Source organism: Thamnophis sirtalis, unplaced genomic scaffold (assembly GCF_051295495.1).
Source record: "Thamnophis sirtalis isolate CommonGarterSnake01/CBP01778 unplaced genomic scaffold, rThaSir2_p1.2 scaffold_3, whole genome shotgun sequence".
Taxonomy (NCBI): Eukaryota; Metazoa; Chordata; class Lepidosauria; order Squamata; family Natricidae; genus Thamnophis; species Thamnophis sirtalis.
The window spans coordinates 94518679-94540875 of NW_028261383.1; the positions used below are offsets into that span (position 1 = coordinate 94518679).

Sequence of the window (22197 nt, forward strand, 5' to 3'; positions counted from 1 at the left end):
TGATTCCATTTATTTATTTATTCAACTGATTTGAAAGAAAAGTTTCTCTGCGCGCGACCAGGACGCTTCCTCTCCCCCCGCCCTCCCAATACACTCCCTGGAATCTTACCCCATTCTCGAGTCTCATTGAAACTCATTGAAACACCGCCGCGCATGCTCGAAGAGGCGTACTGTGGGGCGCTTAGGGCAGAACCACCCATTCGACTATAAGGACGCATGTGCGCCGTCTGAGCTGGTCTAAGGAGGGTGGGAAATGTGGGGGTGACGTCAAGGCGCGGCAGCCATTACACGGAGAGCGGACCGGATCAGCGAGCGTGAGAAAGCAGCCGCTGCCGCTGCTTCCCGTCGCCTTTGGAGGGAGAGATTCCGCTGTGCATGTCTCTCTCCTTCCTCCTCCTCCTCCTCCGTCCGCCCTCACTCCTTCCCGACGCGTAGCAGCCTCCCCTAATCTCCGCGAGGGGGAGGGAGAAGAAGGGTGGGCGGAGGTGGGGCAGGGGTGGTGGTGGGTGCCGGCGAAGGAGCGAAGAAGGCAGGCAGGAAGCAGCAGCGGCGGCGGCAGAGACGATGGAAGAGAAGGTCTTCACGAAGGAGCTCGACCAGTGGGTCGAGCAGCTGAACGAATGCAAACAGCTCTCGGAAGGGCAAGTCAAGAGCCTGTGCGAGAAGGTGGGCAGCCAATGGCGGGGGAAGCGGAGCGCGGAGGGTGGGGGGAGACCCAGACCCAGCCGGGGTTGTGGGGAGGAGGAGGAGAAATACACCGGGGGAGGGGGGGGTGGAGAAGCGAAGAGGCCCGCCCGACAATTCCTGGAAAGGAACCTCGGTGGAAAAGCACCGGGCTCCATCCAGCAATATCCGGAAGGGCTCTCGGGTGGGATCGCGGCTGGGCATTGATCAGGGAAGGCTCGGCCGAGATGAGGAAGCGGGTGCGGGCCAGGAGGGCTCCGGGACGAGCGCGGACTCGGGAGCCACCGCAAGGGGCGCCGTCCCCGCGGGATGAAAGAAGAAGAAGCGGCGGCGAAGGTGGAAGCGGAGGAGTACATCTGCCCAGAGAAGGCAGAGCGGGGTGTGTCCCAGGGTCAGGTGCAGTGTAGGAGACGGGGAGAGGGTCTTGCCAGGCTGCCCACTGTGCAAGCCCCGACAGGCACCCCCGAGGTATTTCCCCCCCCCCTTTTTTTCCTTTTACGCGCGGGGTCGCCGGGGTGGCTCAGCGGATCGCTTCCCCCGCCGGTCCTGCGCCCCCTGTCGCATCGCCCGCTCCTCCTCCTCTTCCTCCCACCAGCTCTTAAAATGGCGCCTTTCTCCGAAAATAATGCTGCTAGGGAAGTCCCTTGTAGTCGGCGGGCGGGTTTTGATGCACGGGCGAGTGATGGAGGGAGAGGTTTGATAAAGACGCCGGCGAGAAGAAAAGAAAAAGGAGCCAAATGTATTGTTCTAAATCCGCGCAAGGCTCCCGGCAGTCCCAACCTCGCTCGGATCGAGGGGATTCAGCGATTAATTTATGCGGTCGGAATATCGATCGGATCGTGATTTATGTCCATAGGTTGTAATTTTACATCGCTTCCTTGGCATTTTATTCCACTGAACTTAATGGATCTTACTTCCGAGTAAACCTACAGAAAAGCATTGTTGGAATAATGGCAGAAGTGTGGAAAAGTGAATCACCCGGAATCTAAAAGTATTTCTTTGTATTGCAGTACCGTGTAATGATGAATCAGTTAAACTGGATTGTAACGTTTGTTGTCAAATTCCTTCCTGCTAAAATGCAGTTGATTTTGTTAATGATGCATTTGAATACCATTCGTCAAATGACATGAACAAATGGTATTCAAATGGTTAATTTATTACAGTACCATTACATTAAACTTATTACATTAAACTTAAGTGACAGCAGGAGAAAGGACAGTTTTTCTCAGCACATACTATTTCCTTTTCTAAATTGATTCCTGTGGCTATACATGTCACACTCTTTCATCCCATATCACCTCACAGGGTGGTTGTTGTGGAGAAAATAGGAAGAAGGGGTGTTGGATATGTTCACTGTCTTGAATTATTAACAAAAATAGCAGGTGCAATACAAATTAATTAGTTAAATAAATAATAGTATTTAATTCAAGTTGAAATTTAGGATTATGGTTTTAGGCAAGTACTTTTGACTCGAAATATATCTGATGAGACTTATGTAGTGATTTGGTAATTTTCATTAGATCTATAAGTTTTTTTAATATTTAATCTTCAGCGACAAGGCAGTTAAAAATGTTAAGAGTGACATAAACTAAAGGTAGTCCTCGACTTACAACCACAATTGAGCCCAAAACTTTGGTTGAGAAATTTGTGTTTTGTCCCATTTTGCGACCTTTCTTGCCACATTTGTTAAATGAATCTCTGCAGTTGTTAAGTTAATAATACGGTTAAGTTAATAAAATTTCCCCATTGACTGCTTGTCAGAAGGTCACAAAAGGGGATCAGGTGACCCCAGGACATAGCAACTGTCATAAATATGAACCAGTTGTCATGCATCTGAATGTAAATCATGTGACCATGGGGATGTTGCAACCAGTGGTGGGTTGCAGGCGGTATGCCCTGGTACGAGTGTACCAGAGCCCGCCCGGAGCACTGGATACCGTTCCGGTACGGTGCTCTGGAGGGCCCACCCGTCTGGCCTTGCTCCTTACCTGTTTTTAAAGTCTTTAGCGCTTTCGCACATGCGCATGGCGGTACAGCACTTGCACAACGCTCTGCTGAGCAGCTGGAGGCTTGCGGAAACGTCACTGAACAGTAGGACCCATGTGCGCGCTGCACGAGTCCATGTGGACAATGCCGGGCCCATTGCAACTGTACCGGTTGGAACAGGATCCGGAACCCATCACTGGCTGCAACGGTCATAAGTGTGAAAAATTGTCAAAAGTTACTTTTTTAGTGCTGTTGTAACTTTGAATGGTTACTAAAAGAACTGTTGTAAGTCAAGGACTACTGTATTACTCAGTCGTAGAGATCTATGGAGATTCTCAGTCATCCAGCTCATGGTTGTTCCAAAAGACAACCAGACTTCATTTCAAAAGTCCGGTTGCCTTTTGAAAAACTATTTGTGTGATATTCAATCGTAGGTTTCATTAGAATCCATGGAAGGAACTTAAACTTAAATAAAGTTTTTGTTGTAACAACTTTGTGGTAACAAAAATTAATTGTTTGAGTTTGCCACCTGCAAGCCAAGTCCATTATCAGGAAAATATTTTGGCCTGTATTTACTCAGTTTCTTGATAGGTTTGCTAAAGTAGCCTGGTATGCAACTACTGCAATGTTAAAATGTTTTCAGTTCTTTCACTTTACATGCTAAGTATGTTATATTTTACATACAGTTAGTCCTTTACTTACAACCAGTTACTTAGCGACCCTTTGAAGTTATCAAAATCTCTCTGGGGGTATTTACAGCCCAGTTCTGATGGCTATCTCCAGTCATGGCACCGCATGTTGGGTGTTCAGCAACTGGCCTGCATTTGCAGTAGTTGTCAATGCTCATAGTCATGTGGCCACACTTTATAATGGCTTTTGCCAAAAATTGGCATTTACTTCCAGTATTTGGCAAAACTGCCCATAGTGAACCATTGGTTTGCTTAACAGTTGATGCAAAAGTTATAAGATTGGATTATTGGTTTTATGACCATCAGAATTTACAAAATAATAAGCAAGCTCCATTACAATTATAAGCCAGAGAACATCTATATACTAAATAACTTTAGAAATGGTAGAAATTCAGTTTTGAAATATATAAATTTTGAGGTGAAGGATGGAGATTGTCCAATGCATTGGCATATTATTAATAGGAATGAGTAAAACAGGTAATGGAGGATTTATTTTAATATTGCCAGTCCTTTCTTTGTAGTTTGTTTTGGGATCATCATGCATCCATCTGAAAACATTCAAAGGTGCTTAATATAGGTACATTGATTTTGCAGCTCACTTATTATGAGATGCTGGTTTTAACTAGCATTTGAAGCTGCTTTTCTAGTTTTGTTAAAGAGTTAGGTGTTAAATATGGCAAATGAATCCTTTCCATACTTGGAGCAGTCTACCTTTGATAGTAAAGAATTTTGAGAGAAAAATTATGATTGTCTCTATTTAGTGACTGTTTAATGACAATCAATCCTTGCATTTACAATCATTGTTGATCTGTAAATCAAAGGAAATCATAGTCGTGGTTTCATTTAGGAACCGCTACATTTAACAAAAAATGCTGATCCCAAGCATGGTTGCTAAACAAGGATTACCTGTAATCCAAGCAGTGAGGTTAAGCTGCAAAAAATAAATATATTGATAATAAGGCCATCATGATTTTTAACATTAAATGTGAATGATATAAGACCAGGAAGCTTTTCTGCTTGTTCAATGATACATACATGAATGAGTGAAACGTTATGCCATAGATTCATTATAACACTTTTGCTAATATAAGAATAGCAGGTAAAAATTATGGCTTTGCAAAATCTGTCTGAAATTCTTTTAGATGTTCCTGTCAATTTGTGTTTTGGAAAATTCAGAACTGAACTATAAAGAAATATTTTTTAGAAAACTGAATATTTATCCAATAAAATAGGAATGCATAATAACATATTAATAAGACTTGTACAAAATATTATAGCATACTTATAGAAAATCCTAGTTTTTCTAAGATTTTTGTTCAGGTTAACAGTCATCTCTTGTTTTGTATATTTCTTTTATAGTGATACTCATATTTATAAGACTATTGTTCCATTCATACTGCACAGGCCATGGAGTTAAAAGAATTTTAAAAGTTATTTTGGCAAATCTTGGTGCTCTTAAAGTCATCTAATATTTCAGTCTTGTTAGTGCTCAGCAAGTAGTATAGTGTTCCTATATAATAATATCTTCTAGGAAATAAAGTTTGATTATTACAAATTATGGAGAAAGGGTAGAATGTCAGATTTTTTAAAAATGTTTTGGATAGAGAAAATGCACTTTGCTTCAGAATTAATTATGTGGACAGAAATATAAGCAATTTTTGTTCAAAACACAGCAAGGTGATAGAATTGAGCACAAATAATTATTTATACTGAAAACCAGACATTTAACGTAAAGAGATCAAAGGGTATTTAAGTTACAGTAGTGATTTGTTCTAAGGGAATTAAAAAGATTTTAATTTTTCACTTGAATTAAGATACGAATGACAAATACTGTCCTGCTGACACAGTTAATACAAATATAATAAACTATATTGCCTTTTCCTGTCTTAGCTAATAAAGAATTAAAGAAAGTAATTGTTCATTTACTCCATGCTGGTTCTCTTTTCTAGTTAAAAGAGGTTGCTATTCCTGTACTGGTATGCCTTTAATTTAGATATGAAGATAAGTAACAGTAGTAGCTAAATATGCAATTGTTAATTAGTTCTGAATTGGATTAGGTACTAATAGAAACCTGGTGAATTGGGGTATATAGTATTTAAGGTTCTCATCAGAAGTAATGAGGTTTTTCAATGTTATTCATCAGATCAGCATTTAAGTTAGCAATTAAACCTCACTGTGAAACATTGTCTTACCTTGGATTACGTGTAGCATTCTAAATAAAAACCAAGATGTTCTAGTCTACAATTTTGTATATTTCAGTGTTTCGTGATATATACTGTATATGCTTAAGGTTTACTGAAAGTAATTCATTCACCCTTAGACTGATAGATTAAAATTTAAAAGTTCAATTTTTGGAATCTAATATTTTAAATCTTTATGTTAAAATTTAAAAGTTCAATTTTTGGAATCTAATATTTTAAATCTTTATGTTTTACACATCAGCTTTTAAAGTGTTGCTTAAGACAGAAATCCTAATAAATTGCAAGAATATGATGAATTTTGTAGGATCTCATCACATTACTGCTTTGAATAGTATCTAGGACTATGCAGCCATTTATATTTTTAAGAGGAAAACATTTGGATGCCTTCATGGAGCTAAATGAAGATCAGTTGTAGTTGTGGAAAAATACTGTGGCCAGAAAAGTCAGCTGAACACTTGTTACTGGGATTTGGTGGTGGTTAGAGTATAATGTACTTGCAAATAAAATTATACCTAGAAAAATGTTTTCTCTATTTTGGAAGCCATATATAATAACCATAGTGCTTTTTCCTTTGTCTTTAACTTAATGGAATGAGCCTACCAGGTGGGAGTGGGATCATGATCACTATTAAGTGTAAACAACTTAAGCCTATCTAGAAAGAGAGAATCAGTAATATGAAATTTAAATAGTGTTTCATGAATATTAGGAGTTCAAGGCAAACCTGAAATAAGCAAAATGCATGTTGACAATCAAGCTTAGCCAAAAATGTCTTATATTTCTTAATACAACTAAGACCAAATAAAAGTTTTATGGTTGTGGGTCCTCCTGAGAAGGCATTTGCAGGGGGTGTGATGGCACAAATGTTTCTATCCTCTGGTTTAAAATTCTAATCAGTCCACATGGATGCTTAAAGAATACTGTAATAAAATTGAATATGTTCATTCTATTCGTAATAAATCACACAAGATCTTAATGCTTTTAAGAGGCAGACTTGTCAAAATCTCACTTCTGGATATGTGAGAGATGCTGAGGGATTGGGAAGGAGTGTAAGTGTACACCAGAGATGCCATGTGGATTGGGAAGGGCACATAAATAGTGTGGGTCGGGAAGGGTAGTTGAGGATTGTTTGAAAAGTGCTGTGTGAGTCAACATGGGGAACCAATTTGTGTAGAAAAGGGTACGAGGAGGCCATGCAGGTCAGGGAAGGTTCATGGGAGAATATAAGAGGTGCTATGTGGGTTGGGGAAGGTGGCGGGCAACACAAGTCATGGAATGGGCAAGTGACACAGATCAGGGAAAATGTGCTTCCCTTCCGACAGCTAAGTGTTGCTAGGTGGGAGAGGAAGTGGGGTATTGCAAGACTGGCTAGGAAACTGTCACCAAACATTGAAAATGAAGATTGTGTAACCATTTGAAGTTATGATGATGCAGAATGAAGGACTTATGATGGGTTCTTGAAATTCTGGCTGTTGTATTGCTCTTGCAGTAAGGTGAAGAAATTTGCCCCCCCCTCCATTTACAAATGCCTTTTGGCTGCCCATCTACACACTGCCACCAGCTGCTCCCATTGCCTGGTCCTGCCTACCATTCTGTGTACCACTACTGGACTGGACTGGGCCTTCTTTCATAGAGGTGCAGCTTGGCCTTCTCTTGCAACCCAATTATATTTAAAACCAACACTGTAATTTAATTTCAGACTGATATTTGTGGGAACATAGAGGCTTGCATAGACAGTTTTGCCATGCATGGTGTCTTAATTGAAAACTTCCAAAGTGGTATTTTATTTTGGCAATACAGTGTTTTTAATGCTGCTTCTTAAGAATTTTTTACTTATTGGATCTTCATTATTTTACTTAAGCTATGTTCCATTTTAATCTTCTCATGGTTCTGTTATATGAATGGAAATAGTGTCTTCAAATAAAGCTGATAAGAAATTGTGACTTAGTAATTATAATTACATAGATAATATTCATTGGTGTGGATGCTGCAGATATTCTTTGTATTACAATAACTTCCATAGATTTTAGAGTCCTAATTAATGATATCATAGGATCATGCTTTGTCTAAAAAGTGCCAGAGTATAGTTGTATCAGTTTGTATTCAGGTAATCTGTTTATGTGACCTAACCAGGATAGTCATATTGTGAAAATGTCATTGCATTCTGCAGAATTTTGAATGTGCCCATTGCCTCCTGGATTCTTGTGTCCTAAAAAGACTTTATTTGAATACAGACATGTATTGCATGCTAGAATAGAGAAAAACTAAGCAACACTTAAGAGGAAGCTGAAACATTTCTGCTTTTGCACTTGTTCTACATTTTAAACAAAACTATTATTGATAGGGATGGTTAAATCCAAAGAGCATGCTTTTCAAGCTTAAAAAATGAGTGTAATTGTTATGTTAGTAACTTCATTTGCATGCCTCAATTTTAATTAATTTATTTTACTTTAATCTGTAATGCTGATTTTTGGTTAACCACTAACATTGGTTAACACAACCTTTGTGTTTAATAATGCTTTCATTTTTTAATGTGTTGGCAAAAAGTTATTTGAAAGGTAAATGGCTCTGAATAAAGTCATAATGCCTGTGAAAGAATAGCAGATTTTACATTTTAAAAATAGACTGTATAACTGGTCTTAGGTGTATATGATATATATTTCTTATTCTAAAACAGACTTCATTAATTCTCAAAGCTTTCTGGATGCTGTTAAATGTAAGACTTAGTACAAAAGAAATACTTTTGGGTTGCCTACCTTTAGAGTCAATTAAAGTACAAGCTATCCCAGATAATAATAATGTCCAGGATTGGCTGTGTTTAAAGGAGGAGAGAAGGTTCACAGTAGTCTTATTATTCTCAGCACTATTAATAGCACTCAGTTTTGGTGTTTCACAAGTAATATTTAGTTACAACATTGAACTCAAAGTCTGCTTCGCATAGGATAATGTTGAGTAGCAGTATTCTATAGGGAAAATATACTGCTCAAAAAAATAAAGGGAACACTTAAAAAAAACAATGTAACTCCAAGTCAATCACACTTCTGTGAAATCAAACTGTCCACTTAGGTAGCAACACTGATTGACAATCAATTTCACACGCTGTTGTGCACATGGAATAGACAACAGGTGGAAAGCATAGGCAATTAGCAAGACATCCCCAATAAAGGAGTGGATCTGCAGGTGGTGACCACAGCCCACTTCTCAGTTCCTATGCTTTCTGGCTGATGGTTTGGTCACGTTTGAATGCTGGTGGTGCTTTCACTCTAGTGGTAGCATGAGACGGAATCTACAACCCACACAAGTGGCTCAGGTAGTGCAGCTCATCCAGGATGGCACATCAATACGAGCTGTGGCAAGAAGGTTTGCTGTGTCTGTCAGCATAGTGTCCAGAGCCTGGAGGCGCTACCAGGAGACATGGAGGAGGCCGTAGGAGGGCAAAGACCCAGAATCAGGACCTCTACCTCCGCCTTTGTGCAAGGAGGGACAAGAGGAGCACTGCCAGAGCTATGCAAAATGATCTCCAGCGGGCGACAAATATATATGTGGCTGCTCAAAAGATCAGAAACAGACTCCATAAGGGTGGTATGAGGGCCCGACGTCCACAGGTGGGGGTTGTGCTTACAGCTCAACACCGTGCAGGACGTTTGGCATTTGCCAGAGAACACCAAGATTGGCAAATTCGCCACTGGCGCCCTGTGCTCTTCACAGATGAAAGCAGGTTCACACTTAGCACATATGACAGACGTGACAGGGTCTGGAGATGCCGTGGAGAATGTTCTTCTGCCTGCAACATCCTCCAGCATGACTGGTTTGGCAGTGGGTCAGTAATGGTGTGGGGTGGCATTTCTTTAGGGGGCCGTACAGCCCTCCATGTGCTCGCCAGAGGTAGTCTGACTGCCATTAGGTACCAAGATGAGATCCTCAGACCTCTTGTGAGACCATATGCTGATACGGTTGGCCCTGGGTTCCTGACAGTGCTAGACCTCATGTGGCTGGAGTGTGTCAGCAGTTCCTGCAAGACATTGATGCTATGGACTGGCCCGCCTGTTCCCCAGACCTGAATCCAATTGAGCACATCTGGGACATCATGTCTCGCTCTATCCACAAACGCCACATTGCACCACAGACTGTCCAGGAGTTGGGGGATGCTTTAGTCCAGGTGTGGGAGGAGATCCCTTGGGAGACCATCCGCCACCTCATCAGTGGCATGCCCAGAAATTGTAGGGAGATCATACAGGCACGTGGCGGCCACACACACTACTGAGCCTCATTTTGACTTGTTTTAAGGACATTACATCAAAGTTGGATCAGCCTGTAGTGTTTTTCCACTTTAATTTTGAGTGTAATTCCAAATCCAGACCTCCATGGGTTGCTATATTTGATTTCCATTGATAATTTTTGTGTGATTTTGTTGCCAGCACATTCAACTATGTAATGAACAAAGTATTTAATAAGAATATTTCATTCATTCAGATCTAGGATGTCTTATTTTTGTGTTCCCTTTAATTTTTCAAGCAGTGTATAAAATGTTATGCAGTTTGGGAAGATTGGCCCCAGAACTTTTCAGTACTTAATGAAAGTAGTGTAAAGTAGGCAATGTCTGATTATTTTTAGTTTGCCTGCTTTCCTCCCCCTTCGTTTCTCTTTCTGAATAATTTGAAGCAAACTGAACAAATATGTACATCTTTTCTGTGGACAATCAGATTTTTAATTGGTAAGTTTCAAATTAAAAGATTTCTGAATTATTTATTTAGAGAAGATGTTTCACTGTTTAGCAGTACAACTTTTATATACATGTACTGTAGGTAGCCTTTTCCTTGGAGATGATAATTTCTAGCTCTTCTAAAAGATGACACCATTTGAAATGCCTATATGTAATTTATCAAATTAAATATGCCACCAAAGTCAAGTAACAGTGCAGTCATTAGATCTTTCTGAAGCTACGTTGTTTTGGGGAAAGGATGTTGATACATGCTGAAGGATTTCCATATTTAGTACTGTTTCATAGTTCTTCTGGGGAAGATGTATATCAAGATGTATATCCCTTTTATTTGGATTTGTCATGGATGCCCATAATAACATAATGAGAAAAGTGCATTCTTTTTTGACCCACTGTTTGCACACAAAAATGTGAACATGCTCTTTACCCTAATTTCTCTGAAATTTCATTGGCTTCCATTTTCTAATAAACAGCTATTTCTGTAGTTTTGTCAAGCAACAAAAGTTTTAACTGTTAATGTTTTCATATTTTGGGGGAGAGATCGGCTGAAGGAAATTGAGTGTTAATCAGACACATGAGATTTGAACTAGTCTTGCAGTTGGTGTGCACATTAACATTTATAATATTTTTTTTCCTGTATGGCTAGGACCCTATTTCTTACAGAAGTATAATTAACTGGCAATCGTTAGGGGAACTGAATCTTTCAATTTAGAATTGAGAGGTTGGTTGTTGTTTTTTTGCAATTTGGGGTTAAAATTTGCTCTACTTTTACTATTAAACTTTAATGTAGTAAAAATTTAGTATACTTTTATTTAAATTTGTTAAAATTGTTGTTACGATTGCTACTTTAATCTTTTGCAAAGTAATTGCTTAGGATGCAGTAGTATATGGATCTGCTCCATCTTGAACAGTTTCCTGATGCATTTTAGCAGACAATTACCTTGCACATTATTATTTTACGCTTGAGAATTGGATTTAAGTTTCTTTCTAGACTGTCTAACTTCATTTTGCAACCTTAGATATATGTGAATGAAATATTAATCTGTCAGGCATGGCATTTTAGAAGTCATATATTGGTCCATGGTGAGGTATAATTAGTATCATGATGTTACTGAGATATATATGTCCATTTCAAGTACAGTGGAAGGCAGTGATGAAATTCAAAAAATTTCCCTACTGGTTCTGAGCGTGTGGCTTGGTGGTCATGTGACCAGGAGGGCAACAAGCAGGAACCTCACAGTCACAGAGAGCTCAAAAACAAACTATCACACTTTACACAAAAATAACAAAAGCTACACAACTGACTCACACACAATGCAAAAGCAGCTGGACTTCACACAAAATGGCCCCTGCAAAAAGTAGGAACCTCAGAGAGAGCTCAAAAACAAACTATCACACTTTACACAAAAACAACACAAAAGCTACACAACTGACTCACACACAATGCAAAAACAGCTGGACCTCACTAAAAAAAGGTTCCTATGATCACGTGGCACAGCTGATTGTCACTGCTGATCATCAGAACCTTTTTAAAACATTTTTTTACTACCTAGTAAACTATTACCTATTTTTACTACCTAGAAAAAAAATGCTAAAAAAATTCCGACAGTCAGCTGTACGACGATCAGCTATGCTGCCATTGGACCTTTTTTTTTTAAAAAAAAAAAACTTTTTAAAGCTTTTTTTTTTTTTACTACCGGTTCAGTGAACCGGTAGCATTTCACCCCTGGGGTAAGGTCTGACCTGTTGCTAAGAAGTTGTAGAATTTGGATAGGGAAAAAGTAGGATAAAATTGAATCCCAGCAAGACGGGGCTTCTGTTTGCCCAGAAGATATCTGGTACTCTCTCTAGTCTAGTCCAATGTTCTCAGCAATAATAGCCACTTCTAGAGCAGGCTTCCACCAGAAATCTAGATGGATCCATTTCATCTGAACATTTCAACTATCCAAAGAAACATTGAAAACCTATACAATACAATACAATACAATAGCAGAGTTGGAAGGGACCTTTAGACAAATGGCTATCCAACATCTTAAAGACTTCCAGTGTTGGGGCATTCGCAACTTCTGGAGGCAAGTTGTTCCACTGATTAATTGTTCTGTCAGGAAATTTCTCCTCAGTTCTAAGTTGCTTCTCTCCTTGATTAGTTTCCACCCATTGCTTCTTGTTCTACCCTCAGGTGCCTTGGAAAATAGTTTGGCTCCCTCTTCTTTGTGGCAACCCCTGAGATATTGGAACACTGCTATCATATCTCCCCTAATCCTTCTTTCTATTAAACTAGACATACCCAGTTCCTGCAACCATTCTTCATATGTTTTAGTCTTCAGTCCCCTAATTATCTTTGTTGCTCTTCTCTGTACTCTTTCTAGAGTCTCCACATCTTTTCTACATGGTGGCGACCAAAACTGAATGCAGTATTCCAAGTGTGGCCTTACCAAGGCATTATAAAGTGGTATTAACACTTACCATCACTACAATATTGATATTGCTATTGCTGTTTACTCTCATTATAATAATATTTGACAGCTTTAAGGATTATGTTTGTATTATGCTGATTTTTAGTTTTGATTTTTCTATTTTATGCTGCTATGGGTCCAAATGAATTGTATTTATATGTATGATAAGTATTGTTCGGAAGCAGAAATTACTTAAAGTTAAGCTGACTTTTTGTTCTATTGCAGGCTAAAGAAATCTTAACAAAAGAATCCAATGTTCAAGAAGTAAGATGTCCAGTAACAGTTTGTGGAGATGTCCATGGACAATTTCATGATCTCATGGAACTTTTCAGAATTGGAGGCAAATCACCAGACACAAATTACTTGTTTATGGGGGACTACGTTGATAGGGGATACTATTCTGTTGAAACAGTAACACTCCTGGTAGCGCTTAAGGTAAGATTGGCATTAGAAATAACAAGCATAGAGAAAATGTTGGGGTTACTTCCAAATATTTTTAACTTTATTATATTGTGTTTATATTCTGAATTACTGTAAGGATTTAATGCTATTGAAAATTCTGCACAAAATAAAAATTGTAAAGGAGAAAATTATGCAATGGAAAATCCAAAGAAACTCCTACATACTAATTAAGATGCTTAGATATGTAGGTAGTCCTCGTCTTACAACAGTTCATTTAGTGACCAAAGTTACAACAGCATTGGGAAAAAAAGACATGACCATTTTTCAAACAACTGTTGCAGTATTCCCATAGTCATGTGATCAAAATTCAGATGCTTGGCAACTGACTCGTATTTACGATGGTTGCAGTGTCCTGGAGTCATGTGATCCTGTTTTGTGGCCTTCTAATGAGCAAAGCCAAAAGGAAAACCAGATTCATTTAAGAACCATGTTACTAATTTAACGATTGCAGTGATTCACTTAACAACTGTGGCAAGAAAGATCATAAAATGGGGCAAAATTTACTTAACTCGTTTAGCAATAGAAATTGTGGTCATAAGTTGAGGACTACCTGTAGTTAGAAATTCCATGTTTCTTAAGTCTGTATCTTCCTTTCCATAGATGGAAAAGAGATCAAGGACTGATAAGATTGTACTCTATCCCCTCCTTCCTATATATCAGTACTATCAAGCTAAACAAAATGAGATAGGAGGAATACAGATTTTTAAAATTGGGCTTCAAGAGATGTTTAAAAAATTACGTTTCCTCCCCACATCTATAAATACTGATTATGATAGTGGAAGATATATGTTAATAGAGATAGGGACAAGTCAAGGTAGGGAATGTAAAATGAAAAGCTCTTAATTGCTCTGATTATACTAACTACCTTGTTTTATAGGTCCGTTATCGTGAACGCATCACAATCCTTCGAGGGAACCATGAAAGCAGGCAAATTACCCAAGTATATGGTTTCTATGATGAGTGTTTAAGGAAATACGGAAATGCAAATGTCTGGAAATATTTCACAGATCTTTTTGACTATCTTCCTCTTACTGCTTTGGTGGATGGACAGGTATGTTGAAAATATGAATATTTCTTGTTGTTAACAACAAAAATACAAAATAGGGTAAATGTTCCAATACATTTTAATCAGATGTTTTCCTTTTAAAAACATATATAACTTTCAGGAAAAAAAAATGTTCAGCTAAATGTAGTTTTTGATAATTAAGAAAAAAGTTACTCTAATGCTAGTTTCAATTTTTTCACAGATTTTCTGTCTACATGGTGGACTCTCTCCATCTATAGATACACTGGATCATATTAGAGCACTTGATCGTCTTCAAGAAGTTCCACATGAGGTAACTTAATGCAATTTGAATTCTGAATTGGGATTAATGTCTAATGGTACTATTTAAATTATTTTTTCTTTTGTAATTTTTATTAACAATTACAATAATAAAAATGAATACAAAAGCAAAAGAAAATGATATAAGAAAAAATAAGATGCAGAAAAGAGAAGAAACTTGAAAAGAAAATAGAAAAGAAAAAAGAGTAGAGAAAGAAAATACAAAGAAGGGACTCCCCCCTCCCCCTTCATCGCAAGTAAAAACAATTTTAGTAACTTACCACTTTCTCTTAAAATACATTAAATTATCTCCTCTAATATATAATATTTTATCTGTAGACAATAAAGCCTTATCAGTTTAATCCTCGTATCAGCAAAAGTCCATTAAAGGTTACCTGAGGATACATATCTATTTCAACCTTGATCAAATAAAGCAACTGCACATTTTTTTTTCCATTTACTTTTCACAATCTTTAATTCATTCAGAAAATATCCTAGATTTTTGTTTTCATTTTTTCTTTGTCCCTTCTCACAAAATTCTTCAAAACATTAACAAGCCTCTTTTGTAGATCTAGTATAGAACATTTATCCATTTCACTCTCTTAGTTTATTTGTATATCCTTTTTAATTCTTAGAACATAAGTTGGTTTCTTTTGAGTGTCAGAGTAACATCTATTTCTATGTTATTTTTGGAGGTTGTCATTTTTAAATCCATCTTAAAACCAGTTTCATTCTTGTCAGGTAAAACTTGTTACTCTTCCGTAGTATATTTTAAAGACAGTCAGACTAAAGAGGCAGACAATCTTACAATTAATTTCTAGGCCCACATCCTTAAATGTATCTAATGTTAAGACATTTTTCTTAATTCTGTAATTGTGAGTTGACTTTGACTATTCTTCTCCTTTATAATCTTTAGTTCCCTCTAGTGTCCATTTTTTTAAAGTTTTTTTAAAGAATTCAGAACAAAAGTATTTTTCCGCAGGAAGGTTCTTTATAATTGATTCTCTAACCTTATTTCAAATTTACCTGGAGTATATTTGTAACTTGTAATAAAAGTTTTAATCACCCATTTTGCTGTTTATTCCCCAAAACCTTTCCCCATGGAATTCACTTTTTGCAGAACCATCTTCAGTCTGCTATTATTCTCCAGAAGTCTGGAGTCTTCAAATTATTGATGAGTCTAGAGTTGGCAATAATTTCGCATTTCGATTCATTTTAATGCTTTTATTGTTGAAATAATTTAAGTTCCTTCTAGAATTACTTAAGAAAATTGCTGCCTACTGTTTCATCTGATTTTAATGTATTAATTGATTATGGAGTTATAGAACCCTACTAACAGACACAGAATTTCAATCTAGGACGAAAGACTTAAGTACTGTACAAAAAATCCTGATATGATAATCAGTGTAGTACAAAAGTGGAGAATTTGTTGTACCCTCGCTACTGAATTATCAAGTAAAGAGCAAATTAAGGGATATCCTGAATTGTGGTCCAGCAATATCCGAAAGACAATAATTTCCCCAATCTAGTAGCATAATCTTTCTTTTAATTTTCATAATGATGGATTCAGAATTATGTAGAGTTAAAAGTGAATACCCTGGTTCTAATTTTAAATTCATCAGAATTGGTTAGTTCTCTTTTGCAATGTGTTACAAAATTCTCTGGGTACTATTACCGTACATATGAATCTTGTGATTGCTAGTATTTAGAGATGTGTCCAGTGCTCTTTTATTGAGAAGTGGTATCAGCAGAATAGAATGGTAAATTATTTTAGTAGTCAATTTCTCTTACAAGCCACATGTTCTCCACTGTTAGTTGAGGGACTTTTCAAAGCAGCCACAACATGGAAAATTAGGTAGAAAATGAGTTCTCATAGTAGGTGATTTTGTGAGTTCTTCTGGTGGAACAAAGATTCCAATGTCTTTTTGAGTGTCTTATTGCGACACTGTCTATAACAATGAAATAGATTCTGAATATGAATAATTTCTCATATTTCTGAGAAATCTTCCAGCCTTGATTTGTATATTATGTTATGTTATAGTTACAGAAGAATGAACTTGACTTTTCTGCCTTGAGTGAGGAAGTATACCAGTTATGTAGTGACTGCCGGTATTGGCAATCTCAAACTTAGTGTTTATCTAATTTTCACTGTTCTGCATTATATTTTCACCATTCTGAAACAAACTTCTTTCTGTAGATGGCTAGAGTGTTGGGAAGGACACGTTGGGATTTTTTTTCTCCTCAGAAGTCCATTCATTGCCACAATGTCTTACAGTATTGTTGTTTACAAGAATTAGCTTTAGGTGAATTCAGCTGTAGCTGAAAAGTAGCTGTAATTTAATACCCAAGAATGTCCAGGTGTAGGAAACTTAGCAGTACACAAATTCTGGATTTCTAGCATCACTGCTAATTGTTACCATTAGCACTGGATAAAAGTGTACTGTTCCTAACATATTTAGCCATTCCAATTGTCATTTTGAAAGTTTCCTTTTGAAGTTTCTATGTTGTATTAGGCATCTTCCATTTTAAAGGCTAAATCATAATGCTGAAATATTTCTTAGGGTCCAATGTGTGATTTGCTGTGGTCAGATCCTGATGATCGGGGTGGATGGGGTATTTCTCCTCGAGGAGCTGGCTATACATTTGGACAAGATATTTCAGAAACTTTCAACCATGCTAATGGTCTTACGTTGGTTTCAAGAGCTCATCAGCTGGTAATGGAGGTAAGCTTGTTTTGACCTGCTCTAAACTGTTTTAAGATATTTAAAACAAACACAGATCATACCTTGATATATTTTAATACAGTATATGTATATACATAATATAGTTTATTAATGTAACTACAGTTTATATGGCTAATATTATTTTATTAAAATTACGTATTTTCTTTTTTCAGGGATACAACTGGTGTCATGATCGGAATGTAGTAACAATTTTTAGTGCTCCAAATTATTGTTACCGTTGTGGTAACCAAGCTGCAATTATGGAGCTCGATGATACTTTAAAATACTCATTGTAAGTATTTTAAAAATATTTATATGAGAATGTTCAAAGTGCATTATTTATACCTCCTAGTTAAAAGTTTCACACACACACAAAATCACGTGTGCTTGAAATAAATATGCACTGTTGCTTGATCTGGTCTTTCTAGGTATTTCAGAAGAGATTATTTGTGGAATAGCCAATTTATTTTAAATTTGCATAGCTTTAAAATTTAAAACATTTTTGTTTGGATATTTCAGGGTGTTGTATTTATTGATTCATGAATTACTATAAAACCTAACAGCAATCCTTAAAATTATTTTTCTGGATGAGTTCTTTCAAGTTTAAGCTCTAAGTTATGTTAAGAAACACTTGCTTTTGTTATGTATGTTAAAGAATCTTTTTACTTCTGTGATTCACACAAATAGGTTAAATCCCTTTTTGTATAAACACAGTGAATGACAAGACATTAATTTTGTGCCTGAATAGAGCTTCCTTTGGAATTTGTTTTCTCCCCAAATGGCTCCTGCCATTTACTTTGCCACACTTAGCAGCATTATAAGGAAGCTTGTCTGTCCTTCTGAAGAAATTGTTCTGAAGTGTTCTTTGAAATTTCAAACAGTATTAAGTTTATTATAGATTATTTAAAAACATTAATAGACCAACAAATTTGAATTCTCTCTTCCAGTTTGCAGTTTGATCCGGCACCACGCAGAGGTGAACCACATGTTACTCGTCGCACCCCAGACTACTTTCTGTAATGAGATTTTCCACTTGTACAGTATTGCCATGAACCATGTGTTGACCTAAAGGAACATGGGAAGAGCAACAGTAACTCCAAAGTGTCAGAAAACATTTAACATTGAAATCTGTTTTCACATGGACCAAAAGATGTGCCATATTGAAATTCAAAGCCTCTTGTCTGTCAGCGACTGTGACCACTTTAGAATGAACCAGTTCATTGCATGCTTGAAGCAACATTGTTGGTCAAGAAATCAGTTTCTGGCATAGTTCTACTTGTAGTTACTTTTGCTTTCTCTGAGAGACTGCAAATATTAATACGTAGACATTTAACACTTCGTGAATTACAAGTAACTTTCCATTTAGCTTTAGCTTTCCAGCATGATTGTAGATAAGAATAGCAAACTATCATTGAAGCTTAATGAACATTTTAAATAAGCACCAAGACTGACTTTTCTTATTTGTGTTCTTATTGTTTTTTAGAGAAACAATTTAATTTAATTGTATTATTGTTTCATCTGAACTCTGTTCCCACTCCCATTTGTTTCTCTCACACATTTCCTCTACAAAGTGTCCCATGTATGTGTTCATCTTAGTGAATTACTTTGAAAGAACAATTTATTTCTGTAAGATGTTGCTGCAGGAGCGTGTTGCAGCATTTTTCATAATAAACTTGTGAACTAAGTTTGGAAGATGGTTGACTTTAAACTGTATTGCAAGCACATATCATCATGTATTTAATAAAAAAAGTAGCTTTTATGTCTCTTTGAACCTTTGAAGGACCCAAACAAGACTGAGTCACAAACAAGCTGTTTTCAGGAAACATATTACAATATATAAAAATCGAAATCTAAGGATCAGATTTTGTAATCTGTGATATACTAGGCAAATAATTACTGCCATAATTGTTAGCATTTTTTAAATACTTAGGGAGAAAGCTATTCTGCAAAACAGATATTCTGACATTTAATTCTACTGTATATTTAAAGTGAAAAAGTCTCGATTGTGAAGTCAAACTTCACTTAAGTATGGTCTTAAAAATTATATATCCTCAATGTTCCTGATGAGATCTACTTTTTTGCTATAGTTGTAAACAAAAACAAAAAAGAATGTGAGGCTACTGCTGTCCTATTGAATGAAGAATGGGAAGGAACTGGTGAGAGATCATAAATCAATTTCTGTACCCATTCTTAGTAGCAGTCTCTCATACACATTACCCTCTTATGCCCAATTTACTTTCCTTTGGTTTGAGCAGGCAGTGAATAAGTTATAGACTAAATACTCCAAAAACATGCTGAATATATTCTGATCACAGAACTTGGGATATTTAAATAGCTAGGAAAAAAATGAGCCTATTATAATGGAAGTTAAATTCTTACTTGTAATTGTTGGTATCACACATTTGTTGAATGATGATGAAAATAGTGTAACAATGGGGATATACCAACAAGCCACTTGTAACTTGATTGTCTCAAATGTGAAAATCAAAACATGTATTAACAGTGATTTCCTCTTACTTTGTAACTAGTGTTTTTACTTACCATTCAATAAAGTAGTAACAGAATAATGAAGTTGGGAGAAAAGTCCTTATGTGCACAGGGCATGTTAAAGTGTTGTGCATACTTTGTGATTCTTGAAACTTTTTCATGGAATGAAGTGGGCTGATACCTTCAATTTCAAGTAGTTGGCCTTTTGCATCAAGGGTTGCTGCTCAGAAGCAGGGAAAATTGGTTCTGTAATTCCCAGCCAAGGTATTTTTTAACTCTACATATACATCTCTCTCTATATATAGAGAGAGAGAAAGAGAGATTTTCAGTTTCCTGAAAAAACTTCGAAAATTGAGATTTTTTCTAAGATAGTTACAAAAAAACCAAAAAGGAACAAGTATAAAGAAATACTACTGGCACTGTTATTGCTCTTTATTTCCCCCTAGTGTCAGTTTACCAGAATATTCATTTTAATAGAAATTAAAATAACTCCAAATATAGACTGCGAATAGAAATTTAACTCCACAAATATTTTTTTTAAAAACCCACACCTTCAAATAGAAATTTGATGCCAGCTAAAACATCCACTGGTTTTTTTTAAAAAAAGGTAAGTAATAAGCTAAAAGTAGCCAACTTTTTCTGTTAATTAGCCAGTTAAAACACCAGTTTTCTTGCACTGTTTTTACTGAATAATACACTGCAGCTTCGTTTTGCAGACATTTTCTAAGCAAGTTACTGTCCTTGGTTAAATATGATTTCTGGAAGTGAAAGAAAGCTGAAATTGTTCTTTTGAAAAAGAAATGGCCTGTTGACGGGTCTTATGAGCTTTATGCAGAAAAATTGTTCAGCTGAAAAAGCAGATAGTAAATGTTTAGAATAACTTGAACATAATAAAATATGGACTATTTTTATAATTTTACGACATACGTAGTCACATCACAAATCAGTGGACACTTGTGGTATTTAATAAACCTGACAAGTTGATTTTGATCTATGAAAGTTCATGTTAGCTGTTAGCCTTTAACATGTTTTAATACTCTTAAGAGTTAACGTGTTTGAAAATCTCATAATTAGCATGGCTGGCCAAGGGAAATCATAGTTAAATCCCTTTTTGGGGAGCAAGGGATACTTGGCCAACTTTAGCTTATCTAGAAAGCTAATTAGGAAACATCTGTGAAGTACAGATGTTTTCCAGGAAAAACTCATACTAAGAATGCACGGAGATATGAATATAAATTGTTGAGCTCATGCTTGGTTCAAAGGCAATTTTACTTACAAGTAATCCTTGTTTAGTGACCAATAACTCAGTTAAGTGGTTGCTAAGTGAAATTAGGACTGGTTTTGGTCTCACTTAAACTTCTCTTTGCTTTATAGGCCCGAGGTGATCATAAATGCAAGGACTGATTGCAAAGTTACCTTTTATCATAAATGCAAAGAGTTGCTAAACAAGAACTACTATACCTGGGATGGCGAGGGCACACGAGGCGTTTCCCTGTCAGCTGGCCAGTGCACGCATGTGCAGCTGAGTTCAGCCTTTTTTAAGCAAATTTTTCTCCCTCCCCAGGCTCCAGAGGCTTTATAGGAGCCTGGGGAGGGCGAAAACAGTGGCTGACAGTGATTTCTTGTACTGGATTTACAATACCTCTAGATCAACCTGGACTCATCTTTTTGCAGCAGTTCATTCCGTATGCCTAAGAGGAAATTTAATGCTTGAAGATTGAACACTCCAGTTCTACAAATATTAGAAGGTGGTGTTTGATGACACTAATATGCATTATATCAAGTACCCGAGGTGAGACTTTGCAGCTTGTAACAAAAAAGGCTTTGCTGTTGAATGACTAATGCATAAATGTGAGAGGGAGTAGCAAGTAAGGATATAAATTGTAATATTGCTGTGATATCAAACATGACATTCATTTGAGATAGCTTAGGATGCTTTGGCAGTAGTTTTTGCCTAAGAGTTTATTTACACTTTGGTTTAAGTGACAGAGACATTGAATTCCAAACACTGGCTTACTGTTAGTTGTGATCTGTTCTTTCCTATCTGGAAATAGTTTTTCAGGAGATCCTTCTCTCAAGATATTTATTGGGGGTGGAGGTGGAGAGGGAGGAGAAAACATAATGTATTATTTTAAATTTTATTGTGCCAGAGGAGTATATGAGGTGCTGCCTATTATATAAGAAAGCCCTTTTCCAGGGCTTCCTCTTTTCAAAAATTGAAACATCTATGCAATTGATTACTATTTTGGGTGGGCAGAGGAGGGTGACTAACCAATGAATCAATTATGTATTCTTGCTAAATAAACAACTTGAATAATTCCCCTACCTGGGTAATGGCAACTAACATCTTACCTGAAGATATAAAGCACATGCTAACGTTAGGATGAAGAAGTAGCTTCTTACCAATGATATGTGAAAAACAGACCAATTCATTTAATGATAATCCAAGGGTACGTTGAAACGTCTGA

At 36.9% G+C, this 22197-nt stretch overlaps 1 protein-coding gene across 1 annotated transcript; it reads left to right on the forward strand.

Annotated features, from left to right (window-relative positions):
• Positions 1 to 278: 278 nt before the first annotated feature.
• Positions 279 to 19001, forward strand: PPP2CA (protein phosphatase 2 catalytic subunit alpha). The gene is made up of 7 exons (XM_014054317.2): positions 279 to 666; positions 12959 to 13168; positions 14073 to 14246; positions 14443 to 14532; positions 17081 to 17242; positions 17416 to 17534; positions 18190 to 19001. The coding sequence occupies exons 1-7, from the start codon at positions 565 to 567 to the stop codon at positions 18260 to 18262; spliced, it is 930 nt and encodes a 309-aa protein (XP_013909792.1). The 5' UTR covers positions 279 to 564; the 3' UTR covers positions 18263 to 19001.
• Positions 19002 to 22197: the final 3196 nt, after the last annotated feature.

Bases quoted from the DNA above. Each gene is read 5' to 3' on its own strand.
- PPP2CA (XM_014054317.2), top strand. From the start codon at position 565: ATGGAAGAGAAGGTCTTCACGAAGGAGCTCGACCAGTGGGTCGAGCAG. The intron at 667-12,958 runs GTGGGCAGCCAA...GTTCTATTGCAG, and splicing joins TCAAGAGCCTGTGCGAGAAG to GCTAAAGAAATCTTAACAAA. The intron at 13,169-14,072 runs GTAAGATTGGCA...CTTGTTTTATAG, and splicing joins CACTCCTGGTAGCGCTTAAG to GTCCGTTATCGTGAACGCAT.